Raw genomic sequence first — 27,591 nt, forward strand, 5'->3', positions numbered from 1 at the left:
TAGAGAAGGTCACACAGGAACATGATGAGGTGGGTCTGGAATCTCTCCAGAGATGGAGGCTCCACTGCCTCTCTGGGCAGCCTGCTCCAGGGCTCTGACACCCAGAAATTAAAGAAGTTCCTCCTCTTGTTCAGATCATAGAATCCAGGAATCAGGCAGGGTTGGAAGGGACCATGAAGATCATTCAGTTCCAACCCCCCTGCCATGCCCAGGGACACCTCACACCAGAGCAGGCTGCCCACAGCCTCAGCCAGCCTGGCCTGAAACACCTCCAGGGATCAGGCTTCCACCACCTCCCTGGGCAACCCCTGCCAGGCTCTCACCACCCTCATGCTGAGGAACTTCTTCCTAAGCTCCAGGCTGACTCTCCTCATTTCCACCTTTGTTCCATTCCCCCCAGTCCTGTAACTCCCTGACAGCCTCAAAAGTCCCTCCCCAGCTTTCTTGTAGTCCCATTAAGATCCTGCAAGGCCACAATGAGGTCACCTGGGAGCCTTCTCCTCTCCAGACTGAACTTCTCATGCTCCAGTCTGTGCCCATTGCCCCTTGTCCTGTCACTGGGCACCACCAAACACAGCCTGGTCCCATCTTCCTGACCCCCTCCCTTTACCTACTGATCAGCACTGCTGAGATCCCCCTCAGGCTGCTCTTCTCCAGGCTAAACAGCTCCGACTCGCTCAGCAGTTCCTCCTCTCAGGGCTGTTCTGTGCTCTGGAGCCCTGTGACCCCTCTTCATTCCAGGTTTTGTGTCTGGAATAGGAAGAGCTAACCTCGACCTCCTGCCTTTTTAGACAATGGAGTGGCTAGAGCCAAACCTGGCATCGCAGAGCAAGGCAGCTGCAGCACATTCCACATCTCCCCTATTTAAAGCATCCCAAGGCTCCCAGGAGCAGCTGCAGAAGCAAACCTTGAAACCTGCCAACAAAAGCAGCAGAGGGGGGAATGGCAGAAGCAGGTAAGATGCAGAGTTGTGTGTTCAACCCGAGCAGTGCAAGGGGACAATGCTCAGCACTGTGTGCTCCTGTGCTTTGGGTTTGACATTGCAGCAGAGAGAGTCCTCGGTTTAACAGCTCCTTCTGCTAACAGCAACGAGCTGAAAGCAGCTTGGGCTCCTCTTGCGTTTCTGAGCCCTGCCCTGCTGTTCGCTGCAGGTTTTGTCGCTGTCTTTTGAAGTTGCTTTCACATCGCTGTGCCCGCCGAGGCAGGAGTGGCAGCCCTTTAAATGCCCTGGCAGGGCGGCTGAAATCCGAGGGGCAAGGCTGGCTGAAGGCTGACTCCGTTAGGTTTTAACCTCCTCCCCCCCAGTGGCATTTTGTGTTTGGATGGTGAAGTGGCTGCGAGTTCGTCCTGCTGGCGGCTGTCTGCAGGCACTCAGGTGGTGCTCTGCCTTCTGCAAGTACCTCCGGAATGCAACCTCGGAACTAGACTCAGCTTTTAAAGACTTTCTTCTCCTTTTCTACCACCATCACCCGGGCTTGGAGACTTTTTCTCTCCCTTTTCTACCACCATCACCAGGGCCTGAAGACTTTTCCTCTCCCTTTTTTTACCACCATTACCAGGGCCTGAAGACTTTCCTCTCCCTTTATACCCTCATCACCACGGCTTGAAGACTTCCCTCTCCCTTTTTACCCTCATTACCAGGTTTGAAGACTTCCCTCTCCCTTTTTACCCTCATTACCAGGTTTGAAGACTTCCCTCTCCCTTTTTACCCTCCTTACCAGGTTTGAAGACTTTCCCCTCCCTTTTTTACCACCACAACCAACTTTAAAGACTTTTCTCTCCCTTCTCTAGCAGCATTACTCCCTGGTGCCTAAGGAGGACAGCAGAACTGTGCTAGACTCAGAGCTCAGCAGGGTATTGATTCCAGCTTCCATTGATATCCACAGGAATGATGCTGGAACTCCAGCAGGAATCAGTGCTTAACCATATAGTGCATTGGGTCAGATGTAGGGTGTCCCAGGGCATGGCAGGGGGGTTGGCACTGGCTGATCCTTGTGGTCCCTTTCAGCCCTGATTCTGTGATTCTAGGCTGGTCAGTGTGTTTAGGCTGTATTTAGCTTGGAAGCCTGTGCTGCTGTGTCCTGCAGTTGAAGGCTCCTTAGCTTCACCAGGGCACTTGGGCACCCCATCATGGGCAATTCCCAGGGCTCTGACCTGCCCAAGTGCATTGCTCAGGACCCTGTCAGTCATGTGCAGAGCAATCTGCTGTAGCATAGCAGAAGTGTTGGGTACCTGCTGCTCTGACCTCTTTATTTGGAGACAAACTCATGACTGAAGCTAGGAAAAAATACTACAATGGGGAGGAAAAAAAAACTCAACTCAAAATCTCTCCACAAATGGCAGCTACAGAGAAATGGTTCCCAGCAGAAGCAGCTTTGCCTTACAGAGTGTCCAAGCAATAACAGCCCTTAAATAAAGCAGGTTGAGGAGTCCCCTGTGGCAAAAGGACATCCAGTTTCAGAGCAGGATTGTCTCAGGTTCTCTTTTTAGTTGCTTCTGTGTTTAGTGTTTTGCTGGCAGCAGGGGGATCTCCTCTCTGTCTGCTCTCTCTCCAGGGCAGTGGCATGGTGAGATGTGGTTGTGCTGTGCAGAGCTTCAAGAGAGCAATGTGGGAAAACCTTAAATTATTGAGAGTCCCTCCCAGGTCTGTCTGCTTGATGTAAAGCATGCGAGGTGTCATGGAGAGGTTTGCATCACTTATTAATCCCTTCAGGAACCTGGAAAGCTTTTCAGTGCAGAAAGATGTGCTTTGAAATGTTGTCATGTATCAGTGAGCAATCTGATCCCAGAGGTTGACAGGCAGCTTTCTGGCAAGCTTCTGCTGTTTGCAGGGAGCTGGTGAAGGCTCCTGGAAATTCTGATGCTCTACAGAAAGACATTTAGCTAAAGCACTGCTCCTGCCTGTTCCATGTTCCTTCAGGAGCCACCTCCTGTGCTGGGCTCCCTGTAATCTTGCAGCTTGTTCTAGTGGGCAGCACAGGCCTAAGGAGACTTTTAGAACCAGCTAGAAAAGCCCTCCAAGATCACCAAGTCCAACCTTCCAACACCATCGTGGCCACTCAACCATGTCCCAGAGGGCCATGCTCACACGTTTCTTGAACGCCTCCAGGGCTGGGGACTCCACCACCTCCCTGGGCAGCCTGTGCCCATCCTTGATGAACTTGATCCTCATATCCAACCTAACCCTCCCCTGGCACAACTTCAGCCTATTTCCTCTCCTATCACCTGATGCTAGGGAGAAGAGCCCAATCTCCACCTCACAGCAACCTCCTTTCAGGGAGCTGTAGAGAGCAATGATCTCTGCCCTCATCCTCCTCTTCTCCAGGCTGAGCACCCTCAGCTGCTCCTCCCCAGCCCTGTTCTCCAGACCTTTCCTCAGATTTGTTGCCCTGCCCCAGCCCCTCAATGTCCTGCTTGGAGTGAGAGGGCCACTTGTAGAAGCTGCTACATGTCAAGGACTGAGTCCTGAACCTGCTGGGACAGCTGCTCTCAGTGAAGCCCTGTACAGATGTTCTCCTGATGACCTCCAGAGACCAAGGGCAGAACCATCCTTGGCCCCTCCCTGTGCCCTGCTGCTTTTGGGGGTGCTAAGCCTTGTACCTCTCTAGTTGCAGAGGCCACACCATGAAATCCCTTTGGGCTTGAGCTGTGTATTCCCATTAGGAAGCCTGCCAAGATGTGGTGACTGCTAAAAACAGCACCCACAGACAATGTGGCCTGAGCTCACAGGTATCCTCCTGCTCCCTGACAGCTGGGGGGGGGAGGTGTTGAATTCAGTGGACTCAGTGTCCATGTGAGGTGGCCCTGCTGCCAAAGCCCCTCTCTTCTCTTTCAGCCCAAGTCCCACTTTCACGTCTCCTGGTTCCCCTGCTCCTTGCAGCTGGCTGGATCGTGGGCTGTGCCCTGATGGTTTACATTGTCTTCTCCTGATGGAAGTAAGTGACTTGTACCCCCTTGCAATCAGCCAGGCTGGAAGAGAGCTCCAAGCTCACCCAATCCAACCTATCCCCCAGCCCTATCCAACCAACCAGACTATGGCACTAAGTGCCCCAGTCAGGCTTGGCTGCAACACCTCCAGACACACAGACTCCACCACCTCCCTGGGCAGCCCATTCCAATGCCAATCACTCTCTCTGCCAACAGCTTCCTCCTAACAGCCAGCCTGAACCTGCCCTGGCACAGCTTGAGGCTGTGTCTCCTTCTTCTGTTGCTGCCAGAGCAGGTTGTCAGAACACCTTAGCTCCACTTATATCATTTGCCCAAGTGCAAAGGCTCCTTTGGCCACAGAGATTCACCAAGCAGAATGGCACTTTGTCAAACTGACCATATTAGGTGAGACCAGGCCTTGCTTGTCCTTATTCACTCTGGGAGGGGACATAATGGCCCAAGCCTTTGCTTCCCTCCTGCCCTGGCTTCCCCCAGCAGCAGAAGGGTGGAGCAATCCAGGAGATGTTTTAGGCCTTTTAGCCTTCCATGACAGCCCTGAGTGCTGCCTTTGTAGCCAGCTGGGATCAGGCTCTGCTGCCAGGCACCCAGCAGCAGAAGAAGGGGACACAGCCTCAAGCTGTGGCAGGGCAGGTTCAGGCTGGATGTGAGGAGGAAGTTGTTGGCAGAGAGAGTGATTGGCATTGGAATGGGCTGCCCATGGAGGTGGTGGAGCCAAGCCTGGCTGGGGCACTTAGTGCCATGGTCTGGTTGGTTGGGCAGGGCTGGGTGCTAGATTGGGCTGGATGAGCTTGGAGCTCTCTGCCAACCTGCTTGAGTCTGTGATTCTTGTCAAATGCAATTTTCTTTGTTTTACAGGGCAGCAGAATCTGCAGCTGTGTGGATGAGAAGAACCTGGAAGTGAAACAGAACTTTCTAATGAGTACAATGTGTATAAAATGAGCTCTTTTCAGCACCAAGACTGCAAACATGGTGTGCACTTTTTACCTCCAAACAAGGTTTGAAAGGCTCATTACAGCATTAGGAAGAACCATCAAAGTACTGTCCCAGTTTTCAGGAGCTTCTGGAGGCCAGTGGCAGGTCACAGAATCACACAGAATGGGCTGGGCTGGAAGAGACCTCCAAGGGTCACCCAGCCCAACCTCTCTGCTGTCAGCAGGGCCATCCTCAACTAGATCAGGTTGCTCAGAGCCTTGTTGAGCTTCACCTTGAATATCTCCAGGGATGAGTCCCCTGTCAGGTTACTGATACCTGTCAGGTCAGATGCCTGCTCATTCTCCAGCCTCTTTGGTGTAGCTACTTTGAGCCTAAGCAGTTTTGGAAGCAATATTCCCAGAGGCAGCAATGCAATGATGGAGGGAAAAGGGAGTTTAGCTCATGGGTGAGATGCACTGAGCTGGGGATGAAGCAGCTCGATAGAAACTGTTAAGTTTTGTAGTGGAAAACTAAAAGATGGAATTGCCAATAGTGTGGTGGTTACCCTGCCTGCCCCAAGAGCTGGGGTGGGAGTGCCTGAGTGAATGCTCTGAAGTGACAGACTCACACAGGGCAGGGAAAAGGCCTTTAGAAACTGGGGAGCAGGCAGAGCAGGCTGCCTGGAAGCAATGAATCCTCAAATGCATGACGTGGACTCTAAGCCCTCACACACATGGGGTTTAGTTAACAATGGCTAACTACCAAATTAACTGCTGCTCTCCTCTGTTTACATGCTGCTCGAGCCCCACTTGGATGTTTCTCCATTGGCAACCATTCCAGTTCTCTGAAGTTCCACTTTTGGTGCCCTGCTGTCAGCTCTGGAGGCAGTTCAGCCTCACCAAGGCAGAGGCTGGGAGGATCAGGGGCCTTGAGGTGAGGCAGGCTGTACCACAGTGCCCTGGCTGGTGTTGCATGGCTTACCAAACAGTTGTATACTCAGCTGTGGGCCTTGCAGCCATTGGAACAGGCTGCCCAGGGGAGCCAGGGATGCCCCCTCCCTGGAGGTGTTCAAGGCCAGGCTGAATGGGGCCATAAGAAACCTGGTTTAGTGGGAGGTGTCCCTTCCCATGGCAGAGTTGGAACTAGATCTGGGAGGTGTCCCTTCCCATGGCAGAGTTGGAACTAGATCTGGGAGGTGTCCCTTCCCATGGCAGAGTTGGAACTAGATCTGGGAGGTGTCCCTTCCCATGGCAGAGTTGGAACTAGATCTGGGAGGTGTCCCTTCCCATGGCAGAGTTGGAACTAGATCTGGAAGGTGTCCTTGCCCATGGCAGGGTTGGAACTAGATCTGGGAGGTGTCCTTGCCCATGGCAGCATTAGAACTAGATCTGAGAGGTGTCATTGCCCATGTCAGGGTTGGAACTAAATGATCTTTAAGGTCCCTTCTGAGCCAAACCATTCTGTGAGTCTCTGACTGATGTAGTGCTGCCTGGATCAGCCTTGCTATGGTGTTCTTACACCTGGCTGGAGAAACTTGGCCTTTCATGGCATGCCACTGACTATCAAGCCTTTTAAGTAGCTGCTACCAGCTAAGCAACTTCCAGCTTGATGGCCACAGACAAGAGTTCAGTTCTCATGCTGCCTGAGGAGGTATTTTTAGCCATATTATAGGGAAAACTCCTTGGAATCTATTGTTATGAAAGAGAAACATGGATGTCCTTCAAAAAGAAAACATCAGCCTTGCTTAGGCTTGAGAGGTCTGCTGTGCAGCAGACCATGGCCAGAACTGTGGCTCAGATGCCCTGTGGCCTCTGCTTATCTTGGACTAGGGGTCTTGCCTGTTTTAATTAGGGTTGGAGATAATTACATTCACCCATTTGATGCTGTGCCTTGAGACCTTCCAATGACCTGGCGATTTAACTCAGCAGCAGTGATCAGATCATCTGAGCCGCTGCATTTCTCAGGCAGCTCCAAGCTTCTCAGCTCAAAGATTTTCCTAATGAAAGGTTTCAGTTCTCAGAAGGCCAAATCGTTGGTAATTCCAGCTCCAGATAGAGAACTGACTGTGGGAGGCAGCTGAAAAATGCTGTCGAGGTGCATGCTTGGGGTATGAAAAAAACCCTTAGTGACCCTTGATGGAGTTAGGCAGAAAAAGGTTTATTGAGTCCTGCTCAGGCAGTTTGTGTGATCTGGGGAAGGTGAGGAAGTCAGAAGCAGCAGACATCCTGTCTCCAGCTGTGGTCAGTGTCTCTTACCCTTTAGGAATGGAAACAAACCAAAACTATTTGACTTAGTGCAAGCATGAAAATTCCTCTGCCACTCCAGCAGCTACCAGCAGAAGCCCCGAAGCGGGACACTGAGTTTTGGCAACGCTGTCACACCAAGCCTGCTGGCCTGTGAAGGAAGCAGGCAGAGAGGCAATCCTGTGTCATTGAGTGTCCTGGAAGAGAGAGGATAAACCATGAAGTATGTCAGGCAGTTGGAGGATCCCAGTCTCTGCAGCTGGTGCTGCGCCCAGACCGTAGAATCACAGAATGGTTTAGGTTGGAAGGGACCTCAAAGCTCAGCCAGCTCCAAGCCCCTGCCATAGGCAGGGACACCTCCCACTAGAACAGGTCGCTCAAGGCCTCATCCAACCTGGCCCTGGACACCTCCAGGGAGGTTGTGGAGCACAGAATCACAGAACCCTAGCATCCAGCCTGAGCCTCCCCTGGCACAACTTGAGAGTGTCCCCCCTCATTCTGTTGCTGGGTGCCTAGCAAAAGAGCCCAACCCCACCTGGCCACAAGTTCCTTTCAAGTAGTTGTAGACAGCAATGAGCTCTGCCCTGAGCCTCCTCTGCTGCAGGCTGCACACCCCCAGCTCCCTCAGCCTCTCCTCACAGGGCTCTGCTCCAGGCCCCTCCCCAGCCTTCCTGCCCTGCTCTCAACACCTTCCAGCACCTCAACATCTCTCTGCAACTGAGGAGCCCAGAGCTGGACACAGCACTGCAGGGGTGGCCTGAGCAGTGCTGAGCACAGGGGCACAAGAACCTCCCTTGACCTAAGCTCTGACGAGCTGCACTGCATCCCCCAAGACTGAGCTCTCTGTGAGCAAAGGTGCTCTGCACACATTGACTGTGAGCAGCTTTCTCAAGCCTCCTTTTCATTGCTGTCATCTCCTCCTAGATAGGATGATGTTTTCTGTGTTCCTAAGATGATTTTCACTGATTGATTTATTATTTGCCTTTTTATTTACAAAAGCTAAGTGGGAACACTTGGGTCGTTGCTGCTCCAGAGAACAGCTGCCAAGCTTGCACCACGCCTTCTCTTTGGCTTCCCCTGCCACCCACTCACTGAAGAGCTGTTAGAATAAGCTGATTAGGGTTGAATCTGCACCCTGGGATGCTGCATGTGGCTTCCTGGTGTCTGTTCCAGCCTCTTGTTTACCTTGTTTAATGCCTGTAATCCAATTTAAGGATATGAGCATACACAAGAGCATAGCTGTGGTCCTCTGTGCTGTGTAGGGCAGAGCTGTTGCAAGAGAGCCTGCCTGGAGAGTTTGTCTTAGGGGGACCTAAACCAAGGGCAGTGGCTCCAGGGCACTGTGCTCACCTTTTTTGTCTCCTCTGCCCCAAAGGCTAACACCAGCACAGAGATCAAGTCATAGAATCACAGAATCAAGCAGGTTGGCAGAGAGCTCCAAGCTCAGCCAGCCCAACCTAGCACCCAGCCCTGCCCAACCAACCAGACCATGGCACTAAGTGCCCCAGCCAGGCTTGGCTGCAACACCTCCAGCCACAGCCACTCCACCACCCCCCTGGGCAGCCCATTCCAATGCCAATCACTCTCTCTGACAACAACTTCCTAACAACATCCAGCCTAGACCTGCCCTGGCACAGCTTGAGGCTGTGTCCCCTTCTTCTGTCCCTGGCTGCCTGGCAGCAGAGCCCAACCCCACCTGGCTACAGCCTCCCTGCAGGCAGCTGCAGGCAGCAATGAGCTCTGCCCTGAGCCTCTTCTCCAGTCAACCTCTTCCCCTCCAGCTCCTGTGGCAGTGTTGAAGCCAGGTTCAGCCCTGTCAGTAACTGTGGGCCCTACTTCGGTAAGGGCACTCTGGACACTCCCTTCCCTTCCTCTTGGCTGAAGTGGGAAGAAGAAAATGGACTCAGGCCTGTCCACTCCTCTCTAGTGCCACAGTCCCAGGCCAGGACGCCCATGGCGAGAGCCCAACGGCGCTCGGCATGGCCCGGCCCGCGCAGCCCGGGGCCTCCCCGCGGGGCCTCCCGCGCTGCCCTCAGCGTCCCGCCCAGCAGGTGTCTCCGCAGGGGCTGCGCCGGGTGTGGCTCTGACCCGCCCCGGGCCACCCAGAGCCTCCTTCCATCGAAGCTTTTCAGCAGAGGCAGCTCCGGGTGTGGCTGTGACCCACCTCAGGCCCATGGTGTGCTGCCTCAGGCCATCTACGGCCTCCTTCCATCGAAGCGTTTCAGCAGAGGCTGTGCCGTGTGCGCTCTGGCCCGCCCCGGGCCGCGGTGTGCTGCCCCAGGCCGCGGTGAGCTGCCCCAGGCCGCGGTGTGCTGCCCCAGGCCGCCCAGAGCCTCGGCCCGCCTCAGACCTGTCCCCGCGGTGGAGCCGGCAGAGGTAAGGGCGCGGCCGGGGTCGCGTCGGTGCCGAGCAGGCTGGCTGGGCCCTGGCCCTCGCCTGGGGACGGAGCGCAAGGCCCCGCGGGGCAGGGCACCGGAGGCCTTCCAGGCGCAGCAGCGATGGAGCCGCTGCCTGCCTGCGGATCGCCAGGCCGGGCCCAGCCCCTGCCTGAGCTCCCAGGCCCGTTCCTGGCTCCCAGCCGAGAGCCCAGCGCAGGCCTCGCAGCCGAGTGCCTTCCCTGGCGGCAGAGGAGGAAGGACATCTGCCTTAAAAGTGCCTTCAAAGAGCTGCAGAGCCCTGGTCCCTGCGTGCAAATGGAGGAGCTGTGTGTGCCCCTTCTGGTGAGAGCCTTGTTCCTGCTCGAAGCAGACGCTCCGAGCCCTGTAGCGAGATGGTGTTGTGCTTGTTGCAGGTTTTGTTTACTGACATTTGAGGCACGGACCCTGGGGAGCTGTTGGCCTGCTTAGGTCCGTTGGTTTGCAGGACGCTGTTGATCTGCAGGACGCTGTTGTGCTTCCCCAGCTGTCGGAGCTGGAGATGAAGCCATCCTCGCACTGAGCTGGGTCAGGGGGGCTGACCTCGGTGTGCAGCTGCATGGACGTGGCCCAGGCTGGGTGCTTCACCTTGCCAGTAGCCATCAAGTGGTCTGGGTTAACTCTTGCTCTTGGTGTTCCCTCTCACAGCCCCTGGAGCCGGCTGCTGGACAGGGAAGGGCAGCCAGTGGCCGAGTCGGTCTTGGTTGCTGTTGTGATGAGGTGCAGGGAAAGGCTCCTACCTGTGGGAGCCTTCTCTGGGGTGATTTACTTAATGCTTGCAACCCCTTATGTATAAAGATAGCTGAGGACATTGGAGATAGTTTTAACAGGGTGAAGAGTTACTCCAGTATTAGGTGACTAAAGAGTTACTCCACTCGTATCATGTGCCTCTAGCTGAACTTTGTCAAGCTGGTTTAATGATGAAATGGTAGCTGCCAAGGTTCACAGGATGTCAGGGCTTGAAGTGCCCCAAACTGAACACGACACTCCAGGTGTGGCCTCACCAAAGCCGAGTCCAAGGGGACAATCACCTCCCTGCTCCTACTGGTCACAGCATTTTTAATCCAAGCCAGGATGCTGTTGGCCTTCTTGGCCACCTGGGCACACTGCTGGCTCATATTCAGCTCCCGTCTATTACAGCTCCCAGATCCCTTTCTGCCAGGCAGCTCTCCAGCCACACTGCCCCAAGCCTTCCATGCTTACATCTTTGTGCCTTCTCCAGCATGAGAAGCTGTGCCAGGTCCCATTCTGCCAGGCAGCTCTCCAGCCACACTGCCCCAAGCCTTCCATGCCTGCATCTTTGTGCCTTCTCCAGCTGTGCTCGTACATGGCTTAGTGGATGCTGTGTTGCACGTCTGCTGCTGTGGGGAGGAGAACAAAAGCCAGCTTGTTGTTGCTTAGCATTCTGCTGGTGTGTCATGGTTGAGATGCAGGACCTGGGATGGAAAACAATGTGTTTGGTAGCTATCAAGGGGAGATAGATATGTCTTGTCTTCTCAGGTCATTTTGGAACTTCAGCAATAAAATCCCCACGGGAGGAAGGAAGCCTTAGAACAGTGAGAAGGTCTGCTTGGCAGCCACAGATGTGCAGTGGTTGTTCCACACTGGTTTGTTGCTTACTGTTGTTAGTGGAATGTCTGATTGCTACGTGATGGCCTGCATGGGCAGTAGGGGACATGCTGAATGGTGCTGTTGTCATCAGGAGATGACAAAGCAGCAGCTGGGATTGGGAAGGTTGTGTAGCATCAGCAGGAGGAATTACTTTTGTCTCAAGTGTATGACTGACAGCCTGTGGATGGTGCCTGTAAAGACTGAGGAGTTGGAAGGCAGTGCAGATGTTCCTCTTCCAGATGCAGGAAACAGAGTCCTTACCAGAGGTGATGGTGTTTGGTGCGTTGGGAAGGCTGCAGCTGGGTGAAAAAGTGACTTTCAGTTCCATGACGAAAGCTGATCTGTGTTTCATGCCAGTCTAAGCCCTAGTTAGGTTAATTTCTGGACAGCAGTGTGATAAGCCTCTCGTCCCAGTGCTCTGTTTGTCTTCTTGCTTTCATCTGAATTGCCCATGAGAGAAGGATGATTTTCAAGGTCAAGGACTAGCACCAGGACACTGCATCCCTGTGAGAACTGGAACGGGGGCATGGCAGCCAGCATGTGTCCTCACTTCACCTGTGAACTAGCTCAGGATGTGGTGTGCTGGCATTTCAGCCCGAAGGAAAACATGAGAAGTGTGCCACGAGAAAGAAATGCTGCTCCAGCTTCTCCCTTCCTGTTTGCTGCTCTCCACAGCAGGACTCTCTTTAGGACTCGTAGAGAGGCAGGATTTGACAGCAGCAGCCTGACCAGGGGGCAAAAGGACCTTAATCCTCCTTTGTGTGTAAAGGAGAAAATGGTGGAGGGAGAACTTGGAGCTGAAATGGGTAGGCAAAGAGGGAAATCGTGGCAGATGGGTTATGAAACTGTGTGGCTGCTTGCAAGTTGATTTCTGGAAGAGAGTACAGGTGAAGGTGACTTCAGCAGCTGCAAAATAAATTCCAAGAATAAAACTTTCAAGGGTAAGGGAATTAGAAGAGCCTGACAAAGAGCAGATAGCCTACAAATCAAGATCAATTGCAGGCAGTAATGGGCTGGGCATGGAACTTCCTTGCCTTCCATACAGGTAACGCTGATGGCTTTCTGCTCTGCTTTGTTACTTGTCCCTGCCTGGCTTAGAACATTACAAACCAGGGCCACACATCTTTAACTCCTGCTGTGAGATCTCAGGGTGTTTAAAGGTGAAGTGAAGAAGCAGGGAAATCTGAGTGGTGCCCTGAGTGACATCTTCACTCCCTCGTTGGTTTTGAGGCTTTTGGTAACTGCTTTGGTGACATCTCTATAAATACTTCCCTGACATTAACACCCTGAGAAGGAAACTCCTGCGGGCACTAATTAGCCTGCAGGCTGGGATGAAAGGACTCCTGTGTCACTGCTTGTTTGATGCCAGGTATCTCACTCCTGAGTGGTTAGGGTTAGCTTCACTTCCTTCTGTGAAGAGCTGAATTCCACTTCTGCATGAGTGAGGAAATCATAACTGCTAGTGGCCGAGGGCTGCATTTTATGTCTTGAGTTCTCTGTTCCGTGTTCTGTCCTGTGCTTGGCTGATGTGCTGAGTGACTGCTGGAGAAGACTAAGCTGTTGAGAGGTGGTTGGTGGTGCACCCAGCCCTGGGACTGCTGTCAGCAGACACCAAGATCTCATCTCTCCTGCAGGTTCTTTGTTGTCTCGTGGTTCTTCTGGCGTGTAGCCACTTCCTCCCAGGGCTCATTTCAGAGTCACAGCTACCCACACAGTGCTGATCCAGCTGCTTTAGCCAGCAGTAAAAACAACCCTTCATTGATTTTCCCACCTACTCCAAAGGAGAAATAAGGGAATGTGCAGCCTCATTTGCACCTAGAGTCTTGACTCTGGGGTTGGTGTAAGCCATGTAACGGTGGGGAGGAAGGATGGAAGGAAGGGGTGTCTGTGAGGGGTGTTTGGAAGTGATATAGGTGCAGGGGCATGAGTAAATGTGGCTTTTACAAACAATTTAACTTTAGGTTCCTACAGTGGCCAGGTCCTTCTCTCCAAGCCTTTCTCACTCACGTCATGGAGTCTTTGTAGGTTGTTGTCTAGATGTCCATTTTCTCGATTTCATCTCATGGAAGAGGCAGCTCCTGGCCCATGGTGCTGCCAGCAAAGACCAGGGTAACTCTGCTATTTCTTCTGGAGATGTCTGGTTTGCATTTCACGCACTTTCCAAGCTCCAGCTTGTTGTCACACATGGCCTGTCTGCAATAAAGGAAGTGGGAGAGGGCAGCAGTGATGAGGGGCAGTGGGGAAGGGAGTCTTGTGACTGCTTGCTGTAGCAGCTGAGGTTGATGACTTGTCTGAAGCCAGCTGTCAGATGTCTCTGTGTTTGGTTTCCATAAAGAGTTTCTGTTGCTCTCTAACCAGAATGTTGCTGGATGCTCCCCACGAGGGTGGCTGTGACTGACAGAGAACTGCCTGTGTCCTAGGTATTGTGTCCTTGGCTTGAGCGTGGCTCCTCCAGCCTAAGGCAAAGGCTCTGACTTTCTGCTCTCGTTATCGTACTGTGGGGGAAAGCAGCACGACCAGGAGGTGAGGGGATTCTGCCTCTCTACTGTGCTCTGCTGAGACCCCCCCTGCAGTGCTGGGGCCAGCTCTGGAGTGCTCAGCACAGCACAAGACAGGAACCTCTTGGAGCAGGGCCAAAGGAGGCCACAGCAATGCTGGTAGGGCTGGAAGGGCTCTGCTGTGAGGCCAGGCTTGCTCAGCCTGGAGAGAATTCCAGGGAGACCTGGTGGCCTTTCAGTGCTTAAAGGGGGCTTGTAGAAAGATGGGGACAGACTTTTTAGTGGGGTCCATTGGAACAGGAGAAGGGGTGGTGGTTTTAAACCAAAAGAGGAGATTCAGACGAGAAGGCACACTGAGGATGGCGAAACACTGACCTGAGTTGCCCAGAGATGTGGGAGATGCCTCAGCCTTGGAAACAATCAAGGCCAGTTTGAATGGGGCTCTGAGCAACCTGCTCTAGTTGCAGATGTCCCTGCTGACTGCAGGGGCACTGACCTTGGAAGGTTCCTTCCAATCCAAGCCGTCCCATGAAGTGCCCTGGAAGAGGCTGTTTCCCGAAGGCGGCTGTGGTGTGGTCTCCTTAGATGGCACAGAAGCTGTTGCCATCTGCCTTCAGAACAAGGTGATTGGAACTGCCCCTGTGGCAGTGTTCCCCAGGGTGGGGTCTGGTGCTCAGGGGGAGGGAGAGATGTGTCTGGAGGGAGAAGTGCTTTGTACTTCAGCCTTTCCTGCCAAGCACACGACACTGCCTTTGGCTCATCAGTTCAGTTTATTATCAAAACGCTTTTTATCAGATGACAAACTCAGGAAGCAGAGAGGACATAGGTGCTTAAACAGACCTATTGCAGCAGTCATCTGAGGTATCTGGTACTTGGTTTGGAAATCAGTTTGCTTTGATACACAAAGCAGTTAAGTTCCTTTGCAATCTGCAGGAGGATGTTTAATATCTGTCACTGCAGATTTAAAGCCTTTTTACCTTCTCACTTAAAGCTCCTCCTGGTTTTTGCCATCGGCTGTTCAGCTTTACTGGCATCAATCAAAACGTGTACAAATTCCCTGCAGGGTTAGACCCTAACCACAGCCAAAGCCAGCCTGGAACCTGCACCTTGGCATCCTGCTGGGAGAGCTCAGTTTGCAGGCTTTGTCTTATTGCCCACACCGTGCTCGGCTCCAATCTGTGCAGCCACTGATAAAATCCATTACAATGCTTCAAGTCAAAAGTGTAGCTCAGATTTAAATACAAAAACTATGATTTATACATTACTAGAAACTTTAAAAAAGACCAACTTGAGAGAAAGCAAGGAAAGAAAAAGCTTAGAAACCCATGACAGGCTCTTTGATCACCACCTGGCAGATTACATGTTCCAGATGAATAAATTAGCTAAGGTTTGAGTCTGGCCAGAAAGCTGTGAATAATCTGTTGGGATTAGTGGCTCCAGATGATGCAGGCCAGAATGTTAGTGAGAAGTTACTGAAGTATACAGCAGGTCTTTGGACTCCTCTTGTGGAAAGGGCTTCAAGTAAAAATGAAAACATTTGGTGGGACAGATTGATGATAACAGCAGAGGTTACAAAGTCTGACGCTGGGGATCGCGGTGTGATGGCTACAACTGGGTGTTTGTCACCATTCCCTTCCTCTGCCCCATCAGCAGTGAGCGTTCGCTGACCAGAGGCAGTAAAACAAACCCCAGTGGCACTGGCTGCTGGGGAAGAGGATTAACTACAAGTGCAGTGTTGCTGTACACCGCCAAGTGACTTGGGTTCTGCAGGGCTGAGGGGCAGGGGAAGCAGCTGATCAGCTGCGGCAGCTCCTCGCTGCAGCGGTGTTAGTCCCTGCCCGATGGTTTGACGTCTGCTTTGTGTTGGGTTTTCTTGTTTATTGACAATTACACTGACTACTCTGGCACATTCCCCTGGCTTTTCTTCCCTCCTCTTCTGCTCAAATGTAGTTCCAGAGTTCTCTTTTCCTGGGAAGCTGCTGGAGGCTCGCAGTTCATCACCAAACGCGGCACTTCTTAGCAGGATCCATGTAGTTCTCCTCTGTGCATGAGAAGGCTTCAGAAAACTCTGGAGAGTTTTGCAGTGATCCTATGACCCTTCAAAACAAACCAGCAGCATCTTGTCATTGACACTTGCCTTTGCTTAAAACAAACACAGAGCCCACATCCTGCAGCTTCTTTGTTTTTTGCATCACCTCAAAATGCTGTTGGAAACCACATTTCTGTGCTCTGACTCTCCCATTTCATCTCAAGTCTTGACTGTTTTCTCCTTGTAGTCTGAGTAGTCCCCTTTGCAGCCCCTCTTTGTGGTTTGAGTAGCCCCTAATGCAATCCCTCCCAGCTGGGGAACCTCTCTGAGTCGAAGTTCAGCAGCTGACCTCTGCAGCCATCCCAGTGGCTGCTCAAGATCAAAAGCCAGGGTGAGTGTTTTCAGGAGATAGCACCAAGAAGGGATCACAGAATGATCCAGCAGCACTTCCTTGTCCTTACAGCCTAGAATTACTACAGTGAGATTCTGCCAGACACAGAGTAAAAGGTATCTGGGGTGTAATAAAAGTCTACTTTTATTTGTTACCAACAAACATAAAGCAGCAGTGGGGTAAGAATCCTGCTTCATTAATATCCCCAGAGCCAGAGGGGTTTGCTTGACCTGTAGCTGTTGCTGCACTTGCTATAGTTTCAGTTTGCATGCTCAGATACAGATTCTGTTCCACCTGCCTTTGACTACCTCCTTATAAAGGGTTAACCCTCCTGGGGGTCTTCTGAACGTGACCTCAGGTGTAGTGGTTAGCCCATTCCTACTTCCAGTCTAGACCCCCTATAAAGAGTCTGGGTGGGGCCAGAGTGGCTGAGAGCAGCCAGGCAGAGAGGGCCCTGGGGGTGCTGAGAGAGAGCAGCTGCAGAGCAGGCAGCAGTGTGCCCAGGTGGGCAGCAGAGCCAATGGCATCCTGGGCTGGCTCAGGAGCAGTGTGGGCAGCAGGACAAGGGAGGTTCTTGTGCCCCTGTGCTCAGCACTGCTCAGGCCACCCCTGGAGTGCTGTGTCCAGTTCTGGGCTCCTCCACTGCAGAGAGATGTTGAGGTGCTGGAAGGTGTTTGGAGAAGCAAGGCTGGGGAGGGGCCTGGAGCAGAGCCCTGTGAGGAGAGGCTGAGGGAGCTGGGGGTGTGCAGCCTGCAGCAGAGGAGGCTCAGGGCAGAGCTCACTGCTCTACAACTCTACAACTATCTGAAGGGAGGCTGTAGCCAGGTGGGGTTGGGCTCTGCTGCCAGGCACCCAGGGACAGAACAAAGGGACACAGCCTCAAGCTGTGCCAGGGCAGGTCTAGGCTGGATGTTGTTAGGAAGTTCTTGTCAGAGAGAGTGATTGGCATTGGAATGGGCTGCCCAGGGGGGTGGTGGAGTCTCTGTGGCTGGAGGTGTTGCAGCCAAGCCTGGCTGGGGCACTTAGTGCCATGGTCTGGTTGGTTGGGCAGGGCTGGGTGCTAGGTTGTGCTGGGTGAGCTTGGAGCTCTCTGCCAACCTGCTTGATTCTATGACTAAGAGCTGTTAAACTAAACTGCACCATGCAATTAGCAATGTTTCTGAGGAGCTGCCTGTGCTCCCTGCAAGGAGAGCCAGCCTGCTCTTACAAACACAGTCCTCACCCCAAAGAGTAACACAAAGGCCCCTCGGGAGCTGTTGTGCCGCTTCAGTGGCATGTCAGCAGGCAGTGGTGGTGTGGGTGCCTCTGCAGTACTGCAGTGCTTTCTGTTTCACAGCTCTTAGCAGGGGGCTCAGCCTGAAATTTAGTTCCCATCCTAACAATATTAGCAGAGTTTGTCATTAACACTTGTGTGAGTCCACAGAATGTCCACAGCCTTTCAGGCTGATGCAAACCCAGCACAAGACATGATGTAATACAGCCAAGATGTGCACAAATACAAGTGGACAGAGTTGCTGAAGCAGTGAACTTTAGAGGGCTGTGATTTACACCAATTAGATATGCAAAGAGGAGCAGAGCTCTGAAACCACTGCAGAGGCTGCTCAGCACTGTGGCCAAATCCAGCTGCTCACAGGACCTGGTGCATGCATAGCCCCTGGGAGAGATCTGCAGATAGAGCAGGAACCACCCACGGTGAAATGCCAGTCAAGCTGAAGGAGCAGTCACTGCTTTCACTAAACACTTGAGTGTGTGGGATAAACAAAAAGGCTCTCTGCTGAAAAGCTGCTGCAAGAATCAAAGTGCTGAATTGTGTGAAGAAAGAAATCAGCTCTTGGGTACATAAATCTCAGAGGTGCTGCAGCCTTTAGTGCTAGCAGGGATGTGGTGATGTCTGCATCACTGCAGGGTAAGAGGCAGTGGGCACGAACTTGAACACAGGAGGTTCCATCTAAGGATGAGAAGGAAATTCTGTACATTGAGGGTGGCAGAACACTGCCAGAAGTGGTGGAGTCTGTTTCTGGAGACTTTCAAGGCCCACCTGGACATGTTCCTGTGTGACCTGCTTTAGGTGATCCTGCTCTGGCAGGAGGTTGGACTTAATGACCTTCAGAGGTCCCTTCCAGCTCTTACCATTCTGTGAGCACTACCTGATCCCATGGCATCTGACCAGACACATCTACTGGAGCAAAACCAGCTCCAGTGATAGGCTTTGGAGTGATTGGCATTGGAATGGGCTGCCCAGGGAGGTGGTGGAGTTGCCGTCCCTGGAGGTGTTGAAGCAAAGCCTGGCTGGGGCACTTAGAGCCCTGGTCTGGTTGGTTGGCCAGGGCTGGGTGCTAGGATGGTCTGGATGAGCCTGGAGGTCTCTTCCAGCCTGGCTGATTCTATGATTCTATGACCTGAGTTATATCATCTCCAGGGGCAGAACAGCCCCCAGAGCCCTGCTTTGCCTGTGGAGCTTCCTGGGAAGGGCTGTGTTCTGTCAGCACAAGGTCAGGCTAGGGCTGGGAGGTCAAGGGACAGCTTCCTCCTCTCTCCTTACCAGCTGCAGTGTGCAAGCACAACCCAGCCCTCTGAGTCCCCTGAGCCCTGCAGCTGCTCTCCTCAGGAGCTGCACCGAAGGCTGTTGCCGACACTGACCTGAATTCCCCGGGGCTGTGCACGTCGGTTTTGATGGAGTTGACTGCGTACTCTGGTCTGTACGTCCCACACCACACCTGCACAAAGAGCAGCATCTGTAAGGGCTGGGGCACCTCTCCTCTGAGGAGAGACTGAGGCAGCTGGGGCTGTGCAGTCTGGAGAGGAGGCTCCCAGGTGACCTTCTTGTGGCCTTTCAGGATCTTAAGGGGGCTACAAGAAAGCTGAGGAGGGACTTCTGAGGCTGTTAGGAAGTGATAGGACTGGGAGGAATGGAACAAACCTAGAAGTGGGGAGATTCAGACTGAGGTTAGGAAGAAGTTTTCATCATGAGGGTGGTGAGAGCCTGGCAGGGGTTGCCCAGGGAGGTGATGGAAGCCTGATCCCTGGAGGTTTTTAAGGCTAGGCTGGATGAGGCTGTGGGCAGCCTGATCTAGTGTGAGGTGTTCCTGGGCACGGCAGGAGGATTGGAACTGGCTGGTCCTCGTGGTGCCTTCCAACCCTGACTGTTTCTGTGATTCTGTGTTTCTATGACCTAAGACTGCCCAGGGCCAGGCCTGCTGACAGTGAGCTGTGGAGTACTGAACGCTGCCACAATCAGCAGCTAGAGAGACACAAAATAGTTTATCTTGTTTAAAGGGAAAAAATGGATCGTTGTCCTCAGACAAAGGCACTTGGGCTTGTGAAACTATCTAGAGGACCTTCTGGTGCTTGAACTAATTTATTTAGGCGAGGGCAAAATGACCTACCAAGATTACTTTCAGCACTGCTCAGCTTAGCAGCACCACCAGTGCTCAGTCCAAGTGTTGCACTCAGCCTGCCCTTCAAACTCAACCTTTGAGTGACTTCCAAAGGCTTCAAGGTGCTTAGAATACCTGTGCAAAGTTCAGGAAGAACAGCTGCTTGTGATTCATCTCGAGCCCAGGAAGAAGCTTTTCCTTTCCATGCTTGCTCACAAAGTTCTCATAGGCCTGTGGAAGGAGTTAGTGGAGGTGTTAGAGCTTTGCACAGTGTAACTGCATTCCCCTGTCTGAAGGGACCTATGGGAAGGCTGCAGAGGGGCTGCTGCCAGGGGTTTGTAGTGACAGGACGAGGGGCAGTGGTTTGAAACTGGAGCAAGTTGGACATCAGGAGGAAGTCCTGCACAGTGAGGGTGGGGAGACACTGGAACAGGCTGCCCAGGGATGTCATTAAGGCCTTGTCCCTGGAGACATTCAAGATCAGACTGGCTGTGGCCTGATCTAGTTGGAGATGTTGCTGCTGACTGCAGGGAGGTTGGACAAGATGAACTTTGAGGGCCTCTTCCAGCATCCTGCAATCTGTGAAAACTCCAGCCCAGACATTCAGAATGAAATGAGGAGGAGGAGCATGGATTCTCTGACATAATTCATCATGGAATACCTTAGCCACTTTGCAGGGCCATTTCTCAGGACTCTGACACAGGTGGCCTGGCTGGATCAAGAGTTTCCTCGCTACCTGACCTTCCAGAACTGCTTTGGATCAGGTTTGGTGAAGCTGCCCGAGTTATATTGGAATAAACAGCAGGAGAAACAGGCTTAAAGGAGGCAATTTATAGGAGCACAAGGAAGTCAAGGCTCTACCTCTCACAGTAAAGATCCCTGTGGATCACAGCATGCTGCTTGCTAAGGCACACTCCCAAGGCAGGCATTCCTGAGGTGTCTCACCTGATCTGGGGATTCCCTGGGCAAGAATCCCTGACTAAGTGACTGGGCTGGGCAGCCCAGCCAGCCTCTGCTAGGGGAGGTACAAACCAGCTCCAAGTCAATGAAAGTGTGACCTGAGGATTCATTCCTCCGCCCTTGGTTCATCTTTTCATCTTCCCCTTCCCTTTCCCGCTAGACTTGAGGGACACAGGGCTGGAAGTCACTCTCCTCTCTGGTCCTCCTGAACACACATCTCTGCTGTCCTGCCTGCAGCTGCTGCTTCTCACTGATCTTTAGCATATGAAAGTTTTTTTGGGTTTCTTTTGTCAACATTGAGGTTGTTCTTTAAAATACCACCCTTCTGGTTAAGCTAGGCCTTCCCTGCATACAGTGCAGAGTTCCAGCACCCACTTCTGCAGGCACCGGACTGTTTCTGCAGGGAGCAGGCATCCATTTCCTCAGCTATCTGAAGTGGCATGATGAAAAGTGGGGGTTTCCATCATGCTTTTTAGAGGCAAACTACAGAGTGCCTCAAAACCTTTCCACAATAAGAACAGCTGCTTTCCTGTCTCTTCTGGAGACTGTGTGTCAGACACTGTGGTGTCAGCATCATGTCATTGCTGATGGAGGGATGCTGGCAAAAGAGGGAGATGTTCTGACTGGAGTCTGACTGCTGCATGAGCGCGAGTCAAGGAACCAGCAGTTACAGCTCCACCGAAGCGGCTGCAGGGCCTCAGTGGGTGAACGAGAGCCAGCAGGGCCACAGCACCCCTGAAACCACGGCTGTCCTCCTGGGGTGTCCAAGCAGGAGTGTCTGATACAAGGCACGTGGAGTATGCCTTCTGCTCCACTTGGCACTGGCCAGGTTTCAGCTGGAGCTCTCTGTCCAGCTTTGGGCACTGCGCGTCAAGAAAGATGTGGACCAACTGGAGAGAGTCCAGAAGAAAGCAGCAAGAATGAGCAGAGGTCTAGCAAACATGACCTATGAGGGAAGACTGAAAGAATTGGGTTTGTTTAGTCTGAAGAGGAGAAGTCTGGGTCTTCACGTGCGTAACAGCCTGCAGACAAGTGAAAGGCAGCAGGAGAGAAGGGAGCAGCTCACTCTCTGCTTCCACTGCTGAAAGCAAAGGCCTGATGGCATCAGGCACTGGGACTCCTCTTACAGGATGTCTGCTACACACATGGTTGGTTCTACTTACTAGGAGGCAGGGGCTGGACTAGGTCACCTCTCAAGATTCCTTTTGGGCCTTTTTTCACTATCCATATGATGCCCTGACTAATCTAATTCTCTTTTTGATGGTACTTCTGCCCTGATTTTTCCTTGGCTGCTCCCATTCCTTTCAGACAGAGCATTCCCATTTGTGGCCTGGTACTGGTTTTTTTGCTAAGTGCACAAATGTTCCAGTAGTTGAGGACTGGACTCATCTCATAGGCCACACTGGTGCCTTCTAAGTTTCCAAATCCTTCTTTGACCTCTCAGTAATAATGGTGTTTGTGTCTCTCTGGTGGGGCAAGTACTGCTGATGGCTTCTTTGCAGAAGCTGTGATGGTAGCTCTGAGAAATGTGAGCTGGCCCAAACGTCCTGGCAGGCCTTTTGCTGAGGGATGAAAACACTCCTTGGTGTCAGGTGTTGAATGTTCTGCTGCAGAACAATGTGTTCAGGGAAGGAGAGGGAGGATTGTGTTATTGAGGCCTGTGTCTATCAGGCTTGCAAGTAATGAGCCTAATAAAGAAGTTCACGGAGAAGCTAATTTGCTTCTCACCTCCCAGCCTGTGCTGAGGAAAAGAAGATCTCTGCTGCTTCTGCTTTCAGTCTCCAATTGGCCAAATGAAGGAGTTAAATGAAGAGAACAAGAGGAAAGCCAAAACACAAACAAGCTGCCATGGAAGGCTTAGTGCAAGGCATCCAGATGTCACATCTTTGGATACCTGCACAGGGCACCCAAGCACAAGCTGCTACTTGGAAGAGTGTTTTGAATAGTAAATAGTGTTCCATGAAGGCACAGGCTGTTTATAGGTGAAATCCTTCTGTCCCTCCTTCCTGGCAGAAAAAAGGTGATGACAGAGGCAGACAGCTGCTCAGCATCACTACTTCAGTTAGAGGTGATGGTCCAAGTGTGATTCATTAAATGTTCTCATTCTACAAAGTCACAGTAGGAAAAAAATGGGGCAAAAAAAGAAATGAAGTGAGCTGAAAAGGAGTGCAGATAATATCTAGCAGGGAATAATTCATAGGATGAAAGAAGTACAGCAGCTGGGCAGTAGTTTTAAACCATGCCTTGATGGGGCCCTGTCCCTAACCCAGAGATAATGCTGCTTCTTCAAAGGCTCTGGAGTTAATTCTTAATCTGGGGTGGTTTCAGCTCAAGCAGAGAAGTGGATCCCTCTTACCTTGTACGCTTGTCTCACCCCCCCGTTATCGGCAATGTTTTCTCCTAGGGTGTTGATGCCACTCAGCTGTAAAACAGAAAGCAAAAGGAGGGTTTTCTGGGAAGCAGAGCTGGTGCAGGCCCTGTGATGGCAAACTCTGGGTGCTTTTCACTGATCCAAGGCAAGCACACCCTTCCAATCTGAACTTTAAGCAGAAGATTGCATTCAAAGTCCTTGTCTCAAAATCCCTGTGGATACTCTTCTCTCATCCTCTTCCTTCCCTCACAGATGGCTTCCTAGGCTCTCATAGCTCTTCTGCCCAGATTTTCTGATGCTTAGTCATTGCTTAGTCAAACTTTCTATTTTCTCCACGTCTTTAAGCCTCAGCTCCTTACTACAGTCCCAGTTAGAGGGAATGGGCAGAACCTGTCCCTCTTTGAGCCTACAAAACAAGTCAAACTCCAGACTCCCAGCAGCTGAAATGATCAGCAGCAAACCTGCTGGCAAGTCTTTCCTTGCATGTTAGGCAGGTTAGGTAGCCAGACACATAGAAGGTGCCTACTTGGCTGCCATTCCTAAGCCAGGGCAGTACCACTCGAGATGATGAAGCCTGTTGATGGAGAATCTGTCATTTTACTTTAATGCCATTACAGTTTCAACCTTCAGCCCAAGGTACTGGGCCATGAGAACTCGAAACTGCAGCATTTAGAATCACCATCAGTGAGAGTTTGCATGCTTAGGAGAGAAGAGTTTGCACCTCCTCGTTAAAACCAGCATTGGTGGTTAGAAGGAACTCTGACGTACGTGCTGTCCACCTGCTAGGTCCCAGGAGAAGTTTCCATACTGGTACACCATGCACTGGGATAGCTCCTTAAAGTTCCGTGCAGATTCCTCAGTCCACCAGTCTACAAGGTCTCCATTCTCATTGAAGTTTCTGCCTGCAACAGTTCACAGATTGCGTCAGGTTGGAAGGGACCCTCCAAGGGCATCTTGTCCACTCAGCAGGGACACCTACCCCCCGGCTGCCCAGGGGCACATCAGCTCTGATGTTAAATGGCTCCAGGGATGGGGCCTCAACCACCTCCCTGGGCAACCTCTTCCAGTGTCTCACCACCTTCATTGTGCAGAACTTCCTCCTGATGTCCAACCTAAACCTGCCCTGCTCCAGTGTCGAACCACTGCCCCTCAGCCTATCTCCATAGGCCATTCGGAACAGTCCCTCCCCAGCCTTCCTGTGGGCCCCCTGCTGATATCAAAATGCTGCTCTGAGGTCTCCCTGGAGCCTTCTCCAGGCTGAACAGTCTCTCAGCCTGTCCCCACAGCAGTTCTTTGTGGCCTCCTCTGGACCTGCTCCAGCAGGTGTATGTCCCTCTTGTGTTTGGGGCCCCATATGTGGACACAGTACTCCTGCTGAGGTCTCACCAGAGTGGAGAGACATTAACAGAATTCTGTGTAGAGGAGAAGAGGGGTTTGATGCAGCAGAAAGGGTAACAGCCACTCATGGAGTTAAAAAAGTCATCACTGTAGTGAGGAGGTCAGCCAGACAATGCTTACTTATTGTATAGTCTGTCCTGGTTTGCTCTGTCAGTTTTTAAAGCCTCTCTTGAGAAACGTGGAATGGATCTGACCTGTGATTGATCATAGTGTGAGTAGAAATGATTGATGTGGCTGGGCAGCAGGTCTGACAGCCAGGCTCTCAAGACAGCCAGCCCAGTGGCACACCCTGGCACACTTATGGGTGGTTTCTGATGGGTTTTGCTGTAGCCCCTGAGAAAAGCAGCTCTGTTAAAGCCCTTGTGTGCCACAGCCCAACCTCCAGCGCTCCTCCTGCAGCCTCAGAGTGATGAGAGTGTCTGTGGAATTCCTTAGACTCTGCTTTAGGCTTTTTAGTCTGGAGAAGAGAAGACTGAGAGGGGATCTAATAAATGTCTAAATATCTGAGGGCTGGGAGTCAGGAGGGGGGGACAGGCTCTGCTCACTGCTCCCTGGGATAGGACAAGCAGCAATGGATGGAAGCTGCAGCACAGGAGGTTCCAGCTCAGCACAAGGAGGAACTTCTTGCCTGTAAGGGTCCCAGAGCCCTGGCACAGGCTGCCCAGAGAGGTTGTGGAGTCTCCTTCTGTGGAGCCTTTCCAGGCCTGTCTGGATGTGTTCCTGTGTGCCCTGAGCTAGGTTGTGTGGTCCTGCTCTGGCAGAGGGTTGGACTGGATGATCCCTTTGGGTCCCTTCCAACCCCTGACATCCTGTGAGCCTGTGATCATCTAGGGGAAGAATACTGTAAAGCCTCAAAAATCCAGATGTGGTCTTACATGTGGAAACTTCCTTGTATCTGCTGTCTGGAGTGAGTAAGCACTAGAGCACCTAGAGCACCCTGTGCACTCTAAGGCTTACAAGCAGGAGCTTGGTGCCTTACCGTTGTCATCAAAGCCGTGGGTGATTTCGTGACCGATGACCATGCCTATGCCGCCATAGTTCAGAGATTTGGGCTGGGATGCACTGAAGAAAGGGGGCTGCAAAATGCCAGCAGGGAAGACTGCAGAGAAAAACACAACAGAGTCAGGGCCCTGCACCTGTTATCCTGCAGCAGGAACAGACTTTTTCAATGGGCTTCAAACAGAGTCATGCTGCTCCCTCAGATTCACCAGCAGTAGTAAGCCAGATGATGCTTGCAGCATCATAGAGTCAGTCAGGGTTGGAAGGCACCACAAGGAGCAGCCAGTTCCAATCCCCCTGCCATGCCCAGGGGCCTCACACTAGATCAGGCTGTGCACAGCCTCATCCAGCCTGGCCTTAAACACCTCCAGGGATCAGGCTTCCACCACCCCCCTGGGCAACCCTAGCCAGGCTCTCACCACCCTCATGCTGAGGAACTTCTTCCTAAGCTCCAAGCTGACTCTCCCCATTTCCAGCTTTGTTCCATTCTCCCCAGTCCTGTCACTCTCTGACAGCCTCAAAAGTCCCTCCCCAGCTTTCTTGCAGCCCCCTTAAGATACTGCAAGGCCACAATGAGGTCACCTGGGAGCCTTCTCCTCACCAGACTGAACAGCCTTAAGGACAGCAGCAGCACTTCCCTCCTCTTGACACTCCCAAAGTCACCATCAGCTTTTACTTTGTCATTCTTTCCATTTTACTTTGTTTTTAATTAGTAAAAACAAAAGGCAGTTTAGTTTTCAATCTGCAGCACTTGTCTGCATTGTTACCAAGCAAACTTCAGGACACCATGAAAAGTGGAGGGTGTTTCCCTAGGAGAATAAATTGTTTGATCATTGCCCCCGCCACAGATCAATCTCATAGAGAATTTATTCTTCCACTGATCATTCCCACCAGGATCAGCAAAAATAGGCCAAAGAACTGGAGCAAACTCTTTCCTTTCACCCACTTGGTGCTTGGTTTTCTCTCAGGAACCAGTGCAAAAGAAATCACTGAGTAATCTTCATCTTTGTATCAATGAAGAGTTACAAAATACTTGCTCTGACACTCAATGACACCTCCTCATGGTGGCTTCCCCTCTGCTCCAGCCTGCTGCAGCAATACCAAGAGTTGATTCTCACTCCCAGTGAGATCTAACTACAGGACTTGGACGGCAGAGAGAGGAACTGGATGGCAGTTTTCACACAACAGAAGAAAACTGAGCCTTGCTGGTTGCCTTTCAGCATAAATCCAGCCCAGTTCTAGCAGCTTCTTTCTAGAAGAAGAAAATTTGAAACAGAGTGATTGGCATTGGAATGGGCTGCCCTGGGAGGTGCTGGAGTGGCTGTGGCTGGAGGTGTTGAAGCCAAGCCTGGCTGGGGCTCTTAGTGCCATGGTCTGGTTGGTTGGACAGGGCTGGGTGCTAGGTTGGGCTGGATGAGCTTGGAGCTCTCTTCTAACCTGGTTGGTTCTGCTGTGTTGTACAAACTGCTGCCTGGGTCACAGGAGCTCTAGGGAATGCTGGACCTCACCAGAGACAGCTCAGTTCATTTTCTGAGGTTGAGTGCCTTCCTTTCTCTCTTGTTCCTTCATTGATGGAGCAGTGAAGATCAGGCCGTCTTGTAAGAGCAGAGCTGGAAATCTGCTACCCATCCTGCACAGATCTCCTCTTTGCAGGGTTTTATTTAAAAAAGCAAATCCCTGAGACTCAGACATCACTCTAAAGATCAGGCTGCTTTAATTATCCTGTGGCATGCCATAGCTGAAGGATGAGGTAAGAATTTATGGCTCATATTAACTGCCAGTCACCAGCTTCAGTCTTCCAAATCATGATTCCTTTTCCACAGCTCACTGAGCAAAGCTGCTCTCAACAAAGCCTCCTGAGCAGATTTTTGTGCTAACTGTAATGAGGTAAACTATCTTTGGCTTTACCACCTGCCTCACTGGTGGCACTGCCTTGCCACCCTTAACCAAGCAGTGCTGGTCAGTGAAGTCCACGTGGGTTTGTCTCTGTAATGTCCATCTTGGATTTCCTGATGCTGATTTCATCTTTTCCCTCTGGAACCCATTGCACAGCCAGAACAGGCTGGGTTAACTTCAACCCTGGCAAATACCATCCAAGTTTTGACTAGGGCATGAAACTGAAAACTAGATGAGTGGTGCAGCTGCTGAGCTCCTTTGCAATCAGCACCATTTCTAGTGGGTTTAATCCCTTGTCCTGTGCATGGCTGCACCGATACAAGGAGCCTTCTCAGTCCTTGCTTGCACGATGTTGAGGCTGGCAGTGCTGCAGTGCCACTGTGCACCAAGCAGAGATTCAGAAGGTGCAAACTAATGCAAAGGCAGAGGCTTCTGGTAGGAGAAGCCAGGAGCACATTTGCAGGGAGATCTGAACATCTTGGACTCCAGGACTTGTATTTTCTTCAGTTTGATTTCTTCCAGTGTCAAGCTGATGCTATTCTTT

The 27,591-nt window shown here is 51.9% G+C and overlaps 2 protein-coding genes across 5 annotated transcripts in view; one reads left to right on the forward strand and one right to left on the reverse strand.

Moving 5' to 3' along the window:
- Window positions 1–847: 847 nt before the first annotated feature.
- STRIT1 (small transmembrane regulator of ion transport 1) lies at window positions 848–4,904 on the forward strand. 2 transcript variants are annotated; one of them, XM_064164791.1, is made up of 3 exons: window positions 848–955; window positions 3,836–3,935; window positions 4,804–4,904. In XM_064164791.1, exons 1-2 carry the CDS (start codon window positions 943–945, stop codon window positions 3,928–3,930), a joined length of 108 nt encoding a protein of 35 aa, XP_064020861.1. In that variant the 5' UTR covers window positions 848–942; the 3' UTR covers window positions 3,931–3,935; window positions 4,804–4,904. The 2 variants fall into 2 exon arrangements, with proteins under 2 accessions (XP_064020861.1, XP_064020860.1); XM_064164790.1 differs by lacking the exon at window positions 848–955 and adding an exon at window positions 3,640–3,729.
- A 9,473-nt stretch (window positions 4,905–14,377) lies between these two features.
- Window positions 14,378–27,591, reverse strand: part of MME (membrane metalloendopeptidase) — a 49,874-nt gene continuing 36,660 nt past the window's right edge. For all 3 annotated transcript variants that reach the window (XM_064164965.1, XM_064164963.1, XM_064164964.1), the window contains 6 exons: window positions 25,132–25,251; window positions 23,523–23,656; window positions 22,740–22,805; window positions 19,559–19,654; window positions 18,687–18,763; window positions 14,378–15,723 (listed from right to left, as the gene is read on the reverse strand). In XM_064164965.1, coding sequence (XP_064021035.1) covers window positions 15,624–15,723; window positions 18,687–18,763; window positions 19,559–19,654; window positions 22,740–22,805; window positions 23,523–23,656; window positions 25,132–25,251 — 593 coding nt within the window. In that variant the 3' untranslated portion in view covers window positions 14,378–15,623. The remainder of the gene's footprint in view (window positions 15,724–18,686; window positions 18,764–19,558; window positions 19,655–22,739; window positions 22,806–23,522; window positions 23,657–25,131; window positions 25,252–27,591) is intronic.

This window comes from Pogoniulus pusillus, chromosome 26, assembly GCF_015220805.1.
Source record: "Pogoniulus pusillus isolate bPogPus1 chromosome 26, bPogPus1.pri, whole genome shotgun sequence".
NCBI classification, from domain to species: Eukaryota; Metazoa; Chordata; class Aves; order Piciformes; family Lybiidae; genus Pogoniulus; species Pogoniulus pusillus.